The sequence below is a fragment of the Genypterus blacodes genome, unplaced genomic scaffold (genome assembly GCF_046128005.1).
Source record: "Genypterus blacodes isolate CSIRO-AG114 ecotype Tasmania unplaced genomic scaffold, CSIRO-AGI_Gbla_v1 ptg000110l_1, whole genome shotgun sequence".
In the NCBI taxonomy this organism is placed as follows: Eukaryota; Metazoa; Chordata; class Actinopteri; order Ophidiiformes; family Ophidiidae; genus Genypterus; species Genypterus blacodes.
The window spans coordinates 733,290-749,060 of record NW_027466914.1 but is presented as its reverse complement, the minus strand read 5'-3'; the positions used below and the strand labels follow the sequence as shown (position 1 = coordinate 749,060).

Sequence of the window (15,771 nt, the reverse complement as noted above, 5' to 3'; positions counted from 1 at the left end):
GCCACTTAATCTTACGTTCCCTGCCTTTTTTGCATTCCATCCTGCACCGTTTCTCCTCCCAAAGTCAACACCTCCCCATATCCTCCTCTCAGATTTAGAGCCCAGGCAGTCCGCCGAAGAAGTTCTGGCACAACCGAACCATCTGAGCATGAAAGGCCGGCTTCACTGAGCTGCGCCTGAGTCAAAAGAATGTTACTGTTCCCTATATTTGATGAGGAGAAAATACTTAAATATAAGCTCATTATGGGGGTGTTGAATGAAACACTGTAGCTTTGACCTCCAGTCAACAACTATCAGATGTCAACCAGCTATTATCAACAAATCAGAAAAGTAAAGAGCACATACTGGTACAGTGTGAATACTTTGAGTGATCAATACGTCATACCCACATATATCAGCTTAAAGAGTCCTTTGTGTTGTGGTGGATCTCAGGTGTCGACTGATGCCAGTGACCAGGCGGGTAACATCTATTACACACAGCTTTGTTTGTGTTCTCTTTAAGGCCGTGATGACTGCGCTATTGAAACAGCTGTAAAAACAAATGACCTGAATCTTATGACCGTCCTAACTCAGACTGACAGTGGTTGAGGGTGGGTGTTGTGGGGTCGTAGAGTATAAAGGGGTTGGAGGGGGGGTTGGGTAAAGACAGAGACCTGATGAGACGCTTAACCCTAAGCCACAAACGGTGTCAGATCCATCCAATTATCTGTCTTTAAGTGTTATGAAAAGCATGTGAGTTGAGTTCTGGCCCGGTGACGAAACAGGGATTCACCCCGAGCTGTCAGAGGATCTAAAGGGATCTGATTTAGACTCATTTTAACAAAACAAAACAGAATCAGATCTTAAAAAATGACTCTAGACATGAAGGATGGGAAAATGGACTAATTCTTTAATCGAGGGGGGGCTCCTGTCAGCGAATGAAATCCCTCCCCAAACGGCTCCAGAGTTCCTGCTCAGCCTGCCGGGATCACATGGGAATTGTGGAATTCACTCGGGAATGCTGTCACATATTTTGCCGGCTCTCTCAGACCGTGGATGATGTCACTGGGAAAGCATAGCAGCTCTCTCCAGCCACCGTGGAGTTGTAATTGCCTAATAGCTGCTGGAATGACTTCACTTGAAAGGAAGTTCAAAGCAACTGCAGGACAATTTATTTATTCTCTTATTAAAACTGATAATCGTGACTTTAAGACCTAAAACGGTTCTTTCTTAGACACATTCTTGGACAAAACAAGCTCAGATTTATTTTGCTGGGTCCTGATAAGAGCCTGCTTGACCTTTCTCACTCTTTATGCCAAGCTGTTACTGTATCCAAACACAATCCCATTGGTCCACTAGATTGACAGAAGACAGACTGGCCTGAATTGTAAAGTTTCAGCTGATATGAAACATTCCTGCACTCAAGTGTATTGTTTGTGTGTTCAAAACGATACTAATGTTTATCTGCAGGGTATGATTGTAGAGCTCCATGTACTGTAGTCATAGCAGGTGTCATGAGAGCTAAGGAGCAGATCTGAAGGTACGCTCTCTTCCTGTTCATCCTCACAGTGTGTGTGTGATTAGATGTTCCTGCTGAGAAACCTACATCGCATCTAGTGGAGTGTGAAGCTTGTAGGACTTTTTCACTGCAAGTTTCTGGACCATGCAGGCAGGAGAAGCACAGGTGGCGACAAAATCATTAACGACGCCAATCACCAATGCCAGAGCTCATCAAAGAAGCTCTAATGAACACAATCAGTTGCACCTGTGTTTGTCCTGCAGACAGTTTGAGGTGAAACTAAAAATATATGTCAGGGTGGGACCGGGTCACTATTTTGCAAGTGACTGAGAGTGCAAGATATAGTACATATATGACAGTATCTAGATTTCTACTGGTCCAAGGTACAAATTTAGAAGTTTGTGTTCTCCCTCAATCTCCACACAATGTTTCTTTAATTTCTTAAATGAAGGCCCTGATTGCCATTTGTAAGTGTGTTTTAGTGTGTAAGAGTTTCCATGACTAAAATGAGAAATCTCTTCACAATGGCAGAGCTGGGGCTTGAATCAGGACTCCTCATGCAAACTGGCACTCTTTCAGTTGGTCTACCCACCATGTGGCTCACGCAGCTTTACATATATGTAAACTAGATACAGATGGGGAATATCCTGGCACAGGACAGAGCCCATCTTTAATCAGCTGTTTGTTATCCATGTTGTTATCTTATTGCATTAGAATGCCAAATACATTCCCCAGCGTTGGAGACAGAGCTCCTGGCGCTATCGCATGACACACTCGCACACTCGCATGATCTCTGCACATCTGATGCATGACCCTGCATGTAGTTTGAATTTTTTGGATGGTGCACATAGCTTCCTGTCACCACTCACAGATTCCCACAGTTCCCTGTGTACAGCACTGAGAAGACCAAAGACTTTCAACCCTATTTGCTTGAGTCATAAAGTGAAGAAACAACTTGAAATTCTAAAAAGTGAGCCAAGCTAGGGGGGTTTTCAGAGTAAACAGCACAAATCTGCGTTCCAGGTCCCCTCTGTGGATCTGTGCCCCTCGGTGCAAATCCTGTCTCACACCTGCGCCCCTGAGGTATGTGATGCTCTGCTGTGATAAGCTCCTTGAGCCACAAGATAAACCATCTGTATGTATTGGAATTATAAGACACTTGTGTTTTCGCTATAAAAGGCTTATTCAAGATTTACGGCGACTGAAGCAATAATTTGTCTGAATTTAAAAAGTGTGACCGCCAAGTGTGACCACCTATAAAATAACATTAGTACTGTGTGTGAATGTGACTTAGATTGACCCTCTTTTAAATTCATAGCTCCTATGTTTTCAATCTGTCTGTAGCCCTATCATGCACACATATGATAACATAGGTTATTATAGGAGTCAGTGAGTCTTGAGCTACAAAGACAGGAGCACACCTATTGAATTGATGAAACTCTATCCCATCCCAGGCTGCATGACAAGATAGGGACTCTCTCTGCCACTGCATTGGATATTTGTATGGCTCCTTTGTTGCTCACTTGATTTCTGATTTGGAATAAATGAATCTGAAGTCTGTGTGCTCGTTATGTGCCCTTTAAAAGGGGACTGCATTCCTTGTTGTAATATCATTAGTTAAACATGCCTTTTATTGTTGTTCTCTCTCTCTCTGTCTCTCTCGCTCTCTCTCTTTCACCCTCTCTCTCTGTGTGTGTAAGTTGATAGGTGAGGTTTCATTTGCCTTTTAATCAGTATGAATAAGAGGTCAAGTGTAGGCGGTGGGGTCACACCTGCAGATTGCTGTGTTCTCTCTCTCTCTCTCTCTCTCTCTCTCTCTCTCTCTCTCTCTCCCTCTGAGAGAGACTCCCTCCCTCCCTCTCCCGCTCCCTCCCTCTGTGTGTCCCGTCCTCTCTAGCTCCGCTTCCAGCTGTTGCCGCATTCCTCTTCCAGTCCCAGGATCTGGAGCCGCCGGCTTTTACGCGTGTGCGTGTTTTTGCGTCCGTGACAGAGATTTACGCGTAAACGGTCTCTACTGGATAGCTGCAACGTGCTGCAGGACGCACAGGGGATGTACCTGATGACGAGGACGAAACTGGAAGGAAATTGAGAAGGGAAGGGACAGAATATTTTCTGAATTATTCGAGTTTTTGGGGGACATTTGGGACTTTCTCCACCATGACAGAAGTGGCCAGTCCTGCTTCAATAAGGGTGAGCTCATTTATTTATCGGAAAATTACCTCCCGTGTAGAAGTTTCCAAATCAGTTCTGCTATTTAACCCTTTCCATGGTGTTTATATATCCATCAATAACCCAAACTGTCAGATTTTCTTGTCTACAGCTCAGGGATTTACCAGTTTGACCTGTTGAGGCTAAATATTATCCAGCTTTAGTTGGAGGTTTAAGTCTGAACATATACAGCGCAGGTTTTGTTTGCGTCCTGGTCTGTGATTTAAAGTTCTTAAAGGATTTTCACAGGGGATTTTACAATTACAAAACGTATTTGGAACATAAACTCGTACAAATTACCCTGCATATTTCTGTACAAACAATAAAGACATTTCATTGTTGAGATAGTTAAAAATACCACCGGTGAGGCCCCCAGTGAGCCCAGAGTTATTGTAAGGGGGGCAAGCCCGGGCCTGTGTTTGGAATGATTTTGGACGGTGTGTTGTGTTTTGGTTTGGTGAGTGTATGTGTGTGTGTGTTAACCTCATCCCAGACATGACACAGGCAGATCAATCCCCAAAACCATCCAGTCAGACTTTTGCATAGGGAGCCAGAACGCTTTAATCACTCCATGACTCAGATGAGATGTAGCCTCTGAACCTATAGATCCTATAGGTTCATTTAAGTAAGACATGTCTCCCCTGCTGGCCACATGTTTAGAGATGTTACATTAGTAAACAATTGTTCCCACTGATGCTTGTTAGTGTGTATACAGTTGTACAATGTGTGAATATGTGATTGGCCTTGATTCAGGATTTAGATTGATCTGACATCTTGTTTCTATTCATTTGCCAATGAGGAAACAATTCATGTTACAGCTGTATTATGTCAGGTTGGCTCTGTCAGTTGTGCATATTGGTTTTGTTATGGGCCTGGACCCTATAATCGGGCTGTGGATTTCTCCTCGGTGGGTCCAACTCGCCAGGGCTATGTTTAGAATATTGAAGCCTTGCACTCACCGCAGGGGGCAATGTTGAGAGATGTGGTCAAATAAGAACATGTGAGTGAGGCCTGTTCCAAGTTTCTGTCTCCAGATGTGAAAAACACGAAAGTCAAGTGTGGAGAGCGGGGGACATTCTCTGGTTTGATTAGAGAGATACCTGAGGGAAGAGTCACATATTGATACAGACGCAATGTGGAATGAGTCTGTTTTGAGATAACAAAATGTTCAATATTGCTTTGATAGTTTTGGATAAGACTGAATTCAATATTGAAAAAGACAAAGCACATCATGCTGGAGGAACACAAACAGCAGTCACCCAGCCAAAAGGATTCTATTACAACCTGGCAACCCTTAAGCAAAGCATCAACTATTTATTTGTTAACCATAAACCCATTAGTTTATAACCACTTGTCATGTCTTATTTGAAAGTGGCGTGTTGTGCAAATACTCCTACTTTCGCTCGACCTCCTGCGAGATGAAAATCCATTTCAAACATTCCACAGGATGCTGTATATGTTTGGTTTATATAGCAGCTGGAAAAGTTATAAGCAAAATAAATCCCAGGCACAATCTGTCTGCAATACACTTTCAAGCTTTTCCCTATTCATCAGAACTTAAGAGTAAATGTTGGGGTAAAGTTTTATTTAAGGTGACATGCATGGTCTTTGCCTGCAGCATGTCATGAACACTCATTAAAAAGATGTGAGCAAGCTGTTGTAACATGTATTTGTTATTATATCATGACATCATACAGTGGAAATGTGTAGCTGGAGCTTGTAGGCATCCACACTATTACTCTATGGGAAAATTCAAGACGTATATTTTCCATGAATCTCCCTTCCTTTCTGTCTGGATCCTTTTTTGTGTGTTCTTATCTATTTCCTCCCTTTCTTTTGTGTCCGTCTCTGACACAGACACACATAGACACACACACACACACAGCGTCTCGTATCTCCCTGTCCATCTTTTATGCTTGACTCTATTCTTTTCTACTCGGCAGCCAGAGTTGTCTTACTAATGCGGGTCAGATGTCCCACTAATTCACTGTCCCCCCCTCCTCCTTGTCCTTTTGTCATATGTGGCCCCTTGGAAAACCCAAACACCAGTTGATCCCGTGCCTGTGGCAGTTAAGGTAATCTGGGCTTTTCTTGAGGACACACACACGCACACCCTTTGCTGAAATTCAACTTAGATTCCCCCTCACTATTGAGTCAGCTGTGATAACAAGGAACTTTCTTTCCTGTGAGGATTTCACGTTTGGCAATAAAAAATGCTAATGGGGAGTGTGAGAGAGTTTAAAATCAAGGCTGGTAGTGGGTGTTTGTGTGTTAATGGGGGTCTCACAGGTCAAGATGGATGAATCAGCTTGTACAGTGTTCTTGGATCAATGGCAAAGACGTACTGTGTGAGTGAGTGTGTGAAGCCATTGGTTTTCTATGCCGAGTCTTGTTGAAGACATTTTTTAGGAGGCTAACCCCGTGTAGCCTTATGAATTGTGGCGTATGAGGGACGCGGAGCGAGGGACTCCATATTAAACAGCATCTGTGATACAATGCTGGCTTTGTCAGGTGGGAGGAGAGGGTAAGGCTGGAATGTGAGGGGAGGGGAGGCTCGCAGGAGACAGAGGGATGAAGAAAGAGCGAGATAAGGCGAGAAAGAGAGGAGAGCAAATAGTGACTCTGTTCAGTCAGATTGTATCTTTACTATAAAGGTAAAGGAAGCAATTTACTTATGAATAACAAAGCCCCAAATCAAACCACAATGGGAAAGTGTGTGTGTGTGTGTTTTCACTCATGCAGCTCATTGGATTCTGGCATGTTCGTGTGAGTGTGCAGATGGGAAATAGCCTCAAGTCAGCAGAAAATGAAAATAAAACATTTTTCCATTAGATATAAGAAATCTAAGCTGATAATTGTATCTAATTGACATCATAAGTGTAGAAAAATGTCCTCATGGTTGGATATTTTTGGTGTGACATTTGGTAAAAGCAAACAGACCAGATGGGTGATTCATCGCAGGTCCACTTTCCAAACGATCTGTTCCAAATCAGAGACATTAAAGGGAATCAAGTGATCCTGGATGAGGTTATGAGAAAAACGGACCGTAACAAAGACAGAATGAAACAACAAAGCAGAAGGTTTCGGAGAGACACAGGAAAAGAAGGAACAGATGGACAGGATATATAAGGAGAGAGGAGCCTGGACTGAGGGAAGCCAGCAGGGGGATGAAAGGAGAAGAAGAGGGAAATGGAGGAATGAGAGGAAAATGCCTCAGCTTCTCTCTTAAACTCTCTATTTCCTTCACTCTCTATTTCTCTCTCCTTCTCTCCATCTTCATCCCTCTCTCCAGATGCAGGGTAACGGGGGCATTTTGGGGAGTCAGCTGTTGTACAGATGGGATCAAAGTGTGTGTGTGCGTGTGTAAGTGTGTGTTCTTTCCCATTGGTCAATGTTTTGGTAAAAGTAAAATCCACATTTTCACTGCAGCCCTGACGTTGTGTAAGAAGTACATTGTCATCATTGTGTGTGTGTGTGTGTGTGTGTGTGTGTGTGTGTGTGTGTGTTATGGTCGCTGTTCCTGAACCAAACCAGCCAGAGGCCCTGATAGCGACAGTGATTGGTTGATTAGATCGGAGGTTGCGGTGAACCTCAGAACGCCAGAGCGGGAATTTGGATATCAGGAAAACCCACACGGACACACCTCAGTGCTCCTGCTTTAACTAGAGCAGAACAAGAACTATAAGGCTTGCCCCAACCTGCCCCAACCGGAGGTCACCTAGAGGGAGACGAGGGTGACAGAGATGAAGAATCAGGGGCAGAGCGTAACGAAGGAGATCTGAGAGAAGAAGAAAGGAACTGAATTGGACTCTGACCTCCATTTCATCCTTTTCTCCCTGCTGGTGTGTAACCTTTAGGCATGTGTTCGGAGCCTATGTTTCTATCATACACTGTGTGTTTGCTTTGTCTACATCACTGCTGAAAAGGCTCACAAATCAGTGTGTGTGGGTGTTTGTGTGCGTGTGTGATGTGCTGGAATGTGGGGTCCTGTATCTTTAAAAGATAACACAACTTGCTGGTGTGTGTGAGGGTGGATAGGGGTTGTATGGCTGTCTAAATCCTGTAGGACTGCACATAGGAGGGTGTGTGATGGTGTTTGAGGGCGTCTGTGTGTGTGTAGAGGCAATGAGGGTGTCAAGCAGCACAGGAAGTGACCTCAGAGAAAAGGAAGTGAGCGCTGAATAAGAGGAAGCTGTCCAGAGCGGGCTTTGATTTGGTTTCCTTCCCTGGTGAAGGAGAGGAAAGAAAGGAAAAGAGAGGAGAGTGAGATTAGGAATGAGGAAGAGGACACAGGGAGGGATTGAGAAACAGTAGGAGGTGAGGAAAGGAAGGGAGGAGGGAACGAAGACAGAGTGGTAAAAGGGATAAAAAGGAGAGGAGGAGAGAGAATAGAATGGAAAACAACAAAAATGCGCTCGTCGTGATGGAAAGTAGTGTGGGAAATGTAAATGATGACAAAACAACATGAAGGAGAGAGATAAGAGGGGAGATAAGAAGGAAAGAAGGAAAGGGAATGTTGTGCCAGGAGAGAATAACAGGGAGAGGAACGATGACAGAAGGTGAAGGAGGAGATGTGGCTGGTGTGGTTTCCCTTATGCTATAATCATCCCTGCTCTGGTGAGAGGCATTTCACTCACCCGTATGTGTGTGTGCGTGTGTGTTTGTTTGGGTCTTCCTGTGTGTGTACGCGTGCACAAACAAGAGAGGAAGACTGTTTTTGCTTCTTGAATTGCAGGGTACTGTGTGGATTGTCCTTGGCAGTGGATCTGAGTATTTGCTCGAGTCACACACACACACACACACACACACATTCACACACACACACACACACACAACTTGACCTTGAGTTTTTATTTGTCCTGAGATTTCCCGTTGTCAAACAATGAGCGCACCGATAATCTGGCTATTTGTAGAGCCTTGCCCATCGTTTGTGTTGATGTCATCGTAACAGGGGGATCACCATACAGTCATTTAGCATTACTCACCAGAATCACCAGAAAGTCTCCAGAAGGGAAAATGATTCATCCTCAGGGGAGAATGAATATGCTTTGTAAATTTCGTGGACATCTAATAATTAGGTTGTGATATTTCTTGGTGGAAATCTGACACTGTGGCTTAAAATCTTCTACAGTTTGTTGGCTATAATACCGACAGGAAGTAAGAGTAAGCATTAATCTCTGAAGCATCCTGTCATCTATCCATCATCTTGTTTTCTCATATGTTGCCTTTGAATCGTTGGAACTGGTAGGAATGTTCCATGGAAGTGGCTGGGTTTCCCACGATTCTTTGGATAGGGTCTGCCATGGCACTGCCTGGCACTTTGTGTGTGTGTGTGTGTGTGTGTGTGTATGTGTGTATGTGGTATTTTTTTTCCCTTAAGTGGTATTTTCCCCTTGGAACACTTTCACACAATCAGTTCCTCTCATGTGGCAGCTGTGTATGCAGTGCTCAGTTGTTTTTTCTTCTCTTGTCGTGTGTTTGTGCGTGTGTGTGTCTTGGCAAGTGTCTTCAATCTTGACTCAAATATACAACACCTTTGTGTGTATGTATGAGCACACATTTGCATGTCAACATTGCATCTATTCTGATGTTAAGCACCTTTTTACACCTGAATGTTTGTATTAGCATTTTCAGCATAGCCATTGTTTGTCTGTGTGTGTGTGTGTGTGTGTGTGTGTGTGTGTGTGTGTGTTTACGTGGGGTCTTACTCTTCTCTATGTCTTTACTCCAGGACTCTGAGATGATGTTCCAACCAGAGTCAGATCAGATGTCTTCAGTTGTACCTATGGTGAGGGAACACACACACACACACACACACACACACACACACACACACACACACACACACACACACACACACTATATGGACTACACTGAATAAATAAATGGTGTGACACGGATGTTTATAATTGTGAGCGTGGTTTGCAGTCTCCGCCCATGGACCTCATCGACACGGGGAAGGGGCTGAAGGTCCAAACATCCACGCCTCATCTGGTCAGCCTGGGCAGTGGGAGGCTAAGTATTGCAGTCACCGTGCTGCCACTCAAAGAAGGTAAGGACACACACACACACACACGTGCATGGACAAACATGCTGATGTGGTCAGATTACCATCACATAACCATCAAGCTCGCCCTCCCTCACCAAATGCTTGAAAATAAGAAACCAGACCCCTCAGCCCCTCCCCTCCTCTCCTCTCCTTTTCTGCTTCTCCCCCATTTTCTGCTCTCGTCCACCCACTGCTCACTCACAAGCACTTTCATACACACACACATACACACACAAGTATATATAAACATCTGTCCATATGTATCTATTTGGCATTCTTTCTTTTTCCATATCACCATCCCTCTCCCTCACACACACACTCACTCACTCACTCACTCACTCACTCACTCACTCACTCACTCACTCACTCACTCACACTCACACACACATGCATTCATCAGCTCAGTGGGCCACAGGTGCCATTGCTTCATTGCTATTCCAGAGAGTCGCCGCTATCTCATACATAATCCAGAAGCGATGAGAGCGGAGATAAAGAAATCTACACCGTATTAAACTGAGGGACGCACTTATGAAACTAATTATAATTCACTAGCCTGCAGATAAACACGGAATAGTAATATAATCTGACGGATATTAGATCAGGACATTAAAACACAGGAAGCGTTTGCCCCGGGCTGATTTGAAACATCAGCTATCAGTCGTAGGATAACATCTTGACTCACACACACACTTTTATAGTTACCGTGTGGTGTTTGTGTATCAAGCCCTCTTTCTCTGCTAAACACAGAGAAGCATGCAAGTTAAATTATACTGCTAAGTGTTGCAAATGTCTGAATTTATAGGCAAAGTAGTAAGTATGTTCTGAATTTCACAACCTCCAAACTTCTTGTGTCCACAAAGAGACATGCAGTTCTAACAATGACAAGGAACCATTACGTCTAACGTTGGTTCTAATTCATAGCATGCAATAAATCTTACTGACACATTTAGATCACACATTGCTCACACTGGGCCATGGAATATCCTGTGACATTTATTTTTTATTTTACTATTTGTTACGACTCTGCTCCTCTCATTATTTGCTGGATGTTTCAGGGGTAACCCGGATCGGTCGGGAAGACGCCCCAATTCCCCAGGACATCACAATCCAGGGGCAGGGTGTGGAGGCCGAGCACTGCATCATCTTCAATGAAGGTTGGTCTTCTGTCGCATAATCTGCAATCTTAATGTTGATCTGAAGTCTGAACTTTGAAATGGTTACTAAAGGTGCAGCAACGACATGAAGGAATTCCTCATCTGCATTCTTTTCTGTGTTATGTAAACGTTGGGTTTCTGCAGAGAAAATGACTGCATGGCTTTAAACGTATACTCTGATTAAATGGTTAAATGGGTAAATTTCCAATTTTATGCACATTCCACTGTTAACAAGAGGGAAACACTTTACCATGAGTGCTTTATCATTACTCAGTGATTTGCAGTTTGAATAGTTCCAGCTGACAGTACACCAACCCCCGTCCCTCTCATTACTGCCAATAAAACAGGAGGGGTAGTAACTCTGGACCCCTGTGGGAACCTCTGCAGTCTGGATGGAGTACAGGTCACAGTCCCCACACCGCTCACACAAGGTAAGGCGCACACACTCACAATCATGCACACACACACACACACACATTTACTAGCTTTGATATATTGCCACCTACTGGTCAATTATAGCAGAGAGGTGACGGATATGGAATGAAAGTTTAGTGCACTGCCAGGAGTGCACATACTTTCACTATTCCATTACTCTTGTGTGCGGTTAACTTGTGGTTTGGTTAACTTACATTCCTTAAAGTGTGTGTAAGAGTTTTACATGCACAGTTAAATGGCAGAATTTCTGCATGGAAACGGTTGTTTATGTTTGTGTGTGCATCTGCAGAGAAATGTGTAAGACTACGTGTGTGACCATTTCTTCGTGTATTTCGATGTATTTCCATTATGTGTGTGTGTGTGTGTGTGTGTGTGTGTGTGTGTGTGTGTGTGTGTGTAACAAGATTTGGCAAGCTAGCCTGTGGGGTTTGATTCATTAGTAGTGGTTTGGAGCGGCTAGCTGGTACAATGAGTCACAGCCTCCAGCAATTGCAGAGCAGAGACTATTCACCAAACTGTTGTTGTCAATTATGGAAACATTGCAAAATACACACAGGCACACACACACACATGAACACACTGATCCAGCTCCACTGTACCCCACTTGGTGTTTTGTTTTCTCCTATTCTACCTTTCTCTCTAACATGTTTCCACTCTGCTCTGCTTCATTTTCCTTTCCCTTCCCTTATATTTTCTAGAACATAGCGTGAATGAACACTTCCCCCTCCATGTTGCCATTTTCCTTCTGTGTTTACCGTTTTTCATTGTGTCCTGTGTGGCCTCACCATTTTCAGTTAAATATTGACAGACCTATTTATCTTCCGGCTGTGCCTGGCCGATTCAAATATTGACATCATCTCGGTGTGTCTACATGTGAGGCTGTGGGCATTGTGAGTCGGGGGGTGGAAAAAGCAGGGTGAAAAGAAGAGCGAGTCAAAAGGGCAAGATGGTTTGGAAAGCCAGGGAGGGCCAGTAAATCTGAGGTTGGAGAGAGAGAGAGAGAGAGAGAAAGAGAGAAAGGGAATATTCACTGGCATATGCTCTGGATTGAGTTTGTGTAACCACACACAAACACACATATGCCTGGAGATGATTAGCCATGTTTGGGATGTGATCTAATCTGTGCCTGTGACGTCAGAGCATGACCTGGTATCACATCACATTCATCGGTAACCAACCATACCAGCTGGATGTGTAGTGGAAAATGTGTTCAGACAGTATGATAACATACAATCACGACAATGAGCACAATACGATCATAATGGCCACTGCAACACAAGTAACGACAAATATTTAATTACTGCTACCAATTTTCCATACAGCTGTTATTGCTTTTATTAGGACTTTAAATAGATTTACTGCTGCTACTCCTCCACTTCTGCTACAGCTCTTACTGCTACTGCTTGGAGTACTACTTGCTTGCCAGATCTTGTGCAGTGCAGAAATCAACAACTGGCCTCAAAAGGTCCATCGCAGCCAATTGTCATCACATGGATTCACTGGCTTCTGTTATTGACTCTTTTTTCTGCGTTTGTGCACTTCACACACCATCTGCTGACTTGGTAGAAGACAATCAGGTGACCTGGTGTAAGAGAGTCAAAGAGATAGAATCCTGAGTTCTACTTCTACTGTTTGTCTTAAATATATTGAATTGTAACTTTTAAAGAATCAAGCCACTTCAACAGCGTGTTTACGTCCGTCTGCAGCCGTCGTCTTTAAGGTTAGAATGCAATGCAACAGGGTATTTTCTTTCAGAGGAAAATAAAAAAGGTAGACAAAAGAAAGTGGAGGGGGTGTCAACCAAATACCTCACTGTCTAACAGCCTTTGAACCTTCCAAGTACAAATAGGGGGTAGTGCGTTTCATGCGGTTTGAATGACGCGTTTTTAATTACTCGCAGTCGTGTTGAGCTTATGTTTTAGTGTCGTTTTGTTGTTATAAACCTTAACTACGGATGTTGGGCTTTGGAACCGCCTTTGAACAATTTTTCCTTGTAAAAAAACGAAGTATAGCACCCCCCCTCTGAGCAACAGTTGGTGCGATCCAGGACGCAGGCTCGTGGACGGTAAATCAGGGAGATTTGTTCCGCACGGAGTCAGGAGGAGGAGAATGATGGAAGACGAGTGAAACAGGGAGCAAAACAACAACACGCAGAGGGGCAACGCGAGTGTTTCAGGTTACTTTACTACAATTAGCTCCTTTGTGTTTGTTTGTCAAATGTTCAAGTCGTAAAATAGGAAGGAAAATTAACTTTCGGCCGGCTTATGCTCTCGTTGAATGGAACTGGGTAACAGGCTTGTTGTTTTCGGGAATCTTCCTTCACTCGTTTTCCTAACTGAAAATTTACATGAAAGCAAATTTAATCTAGATCATTGCGTGTTAAACGTATTTTGTTTAACTAATCGTTTTGGTTACGTGAGTTTGCGTCTTTCTGTTTGGATAATATGCTTGTATTTGTGGTTGATAAGCTTGCCGGCTCGTCTTTCATCTTAAATGGGTTTCGTGAAAAACTGTTTTCATTACGTGAACTTTGAACTGCTTGAACTTTATGCTCATGTCACAGGCATTTATTCTCCGATTCATTGGTGATCGATATGTTGACTTATTTGGCAGCGTTATCTTATTTGACTGAGAGCAAAGCATATTTGCCAGATTTGCAAGATTTGTCATCGAATTACCTGAAAATGCTTCCCTTCAAAATGAAAGCCCCGGCTTTGATCAGCTGCAGACTCACTGATGACCGCATAAAGGTCACAAGGGTCAAGGAGCGGATCCATATTTGTTGCACACGTTTTGGTTCTGGCTTTGGATACTTCGTTTTGTAGGAAGAGACCAATTGAACCTCTATCCATTTTACATTCAATACTAAGAGGTTGTTTTTCTATTTTCGTCTCAATGTTTTCCCAACATTGCCTTTCAGCTCTGTCTCTTCTTCTTTAGTTCCACTGAGCTGTGAAGATTAAATTCCTTATTTACAACCCTAGGTTTTGCTTGGATGGTACCTGTTGATTGCAGGCTTTTGTCTTCTTTTCTTTTAATGGAAATATCCACAGTGTGCATATTTAAGCCTGCAGGGCCTGAATTACCCAGCAAGTTCACAGACGAGTGTGAATGCTTGTGACAAAGAGAACTATTAGCCTTTGGCCATGAAGACTCAGCTCAGTGGTGAGGCTATTTGAGACCTGAAAACAAAACCTGCTTCATTGTCCTGGATGTTATTATGTTCACAAATCTTTCGCCCGTCGGCTTCTACTGCATGCAGCCGTTTTGAAACTGACAATTTAAACAAAACGGATGAGAAACAGTTGAGTTTAAGGACTGTTTTTGTTTGTTTATCTGTGGGAGATGTCTGATAACTCATAGATTAGATACCAGGTATCTCAGCAACAACATACCAGGTATCAAGTCTGTTCAGTGTATTATTATACTGTGGTGACAACTGTATGTTTATCAGCATTCAAGTAAAGGAAGTGTGTGTGTGTGTGTGTGGAAGGGGGGGGGGGGGGGGGGGGGGTTGATTTGTGGATGAGATTTGAGCTAAAACAGTAATTGGGCTCCTGGTGAGGAAAAGGAGAGTGTGTGTGTTTGTGTGTGTGAGACAGAGGGGAAAATGGGGCAGTGTGACTGAGTGATGCAGTAATCTACACCGGCTCCCCTGAGACCGACCCGTTTGTTTTTTTATGATGTTACTGCCGGACTCTTGGGGCCCACAGAGGCTTAATTTGTGGTTTTGAGGCCAATTTACACTCCCACTGGGACATGTGTGTGTACACGTCTGCGCATGAATGAATAAATTCAGAAAGCGACAATTTAATGCTCATAATGGGATTTTGAAGGCGATCGAGATTTTAATGAAATAAGTGGCCCATCTTTCTCCTGACTCCACTTTGGGACTTGGGCCGGTGGTCGCCACACACACACACAAGTCTCCCCATCAGCAGGTAACACAGTTTCACCCCAGCACATGTCCCCACCTAGTAATTGGTTTGCTTTTCATTCTAATCTAATGCTCTCAATTTGCCGATGCCTCCACTTGTGTTAACCAAATAGAGCAACAGTTTTAAGTTTCCCCTCCCATAACACTGTGGTGAGAACGTAGTTGGGCTGGCTTAGATCTACATGGGAAGAGAAATTGGCTCCAGACGCGACGCAGCTCCTACATCTGCCTCCTCAAAGACGCTGAGGTCTGACTTTGTAGATTGCTAACTTTAAATTAGCCCGTAAATGTATATACAGACTAATTTCCAGTTTTGTTGTTGTTGCGAATCGCTCCTCCGTGTGTGTGTGTGTTGTCGGGGCGGATGTGCATTCATCATGGGAAGCAAATTCAATTAGCTGACAATATAAGTAAACATGTGAATGACATTTAAACTTGAGTTGTGTATGTGTGTATGTCGAAGGGAGTTAGATCTGCCTTTAAGTGGTTT

General features: G+C 43.5%; 1 protein-coding gene across 5 annotated transcripts in view; it reads left to right on the top strand.

The window, feature by feature from the left end:
• The first annotated feature begins 3,419 nt into the window (after nt 1–3,419).
• Nucleotides 3,420–15,771, top strand: part of phldb2b (pleckstrin homology-like domain, family B, member 2b) — a 32,196-nt gene continuing 19,844 nt past the window's right edge. For 3 of the 5 annotated variants that reach the window (XM_076161069.1, XM_076161070.1, XM_076161067.1), the window contains exons 1-5: nt 3,420–3,688; nt 9,438–9,494; nt 9,635–9,758; nt 10,811–10,909; nt 11,257–11,340. In XM_076161069.1, the coding sequence (XP_076017184.1) occupies nt 3,656–3,688; nt 9,438–9,494; nt 9,635–9,758; nt 10,811–10,909; nt 11,257–11,340 (397 nt within the window). In that variant the 5' untranslated portion in view covers nt 3,420–3,655. Of the gene's footprint in view, nt 3,689–7,921; nt 8,324–9,437; nt 9,495–9,634; nt 9,759–10,810; nt 10,910–11,256; nt 11,341–13,415; nt 13,521–15,771 lie in introns of those variants that run through there. The other 2 variants (XM_076161068.1, XM_076161071.1) reach the window with 2 other exon arrangements.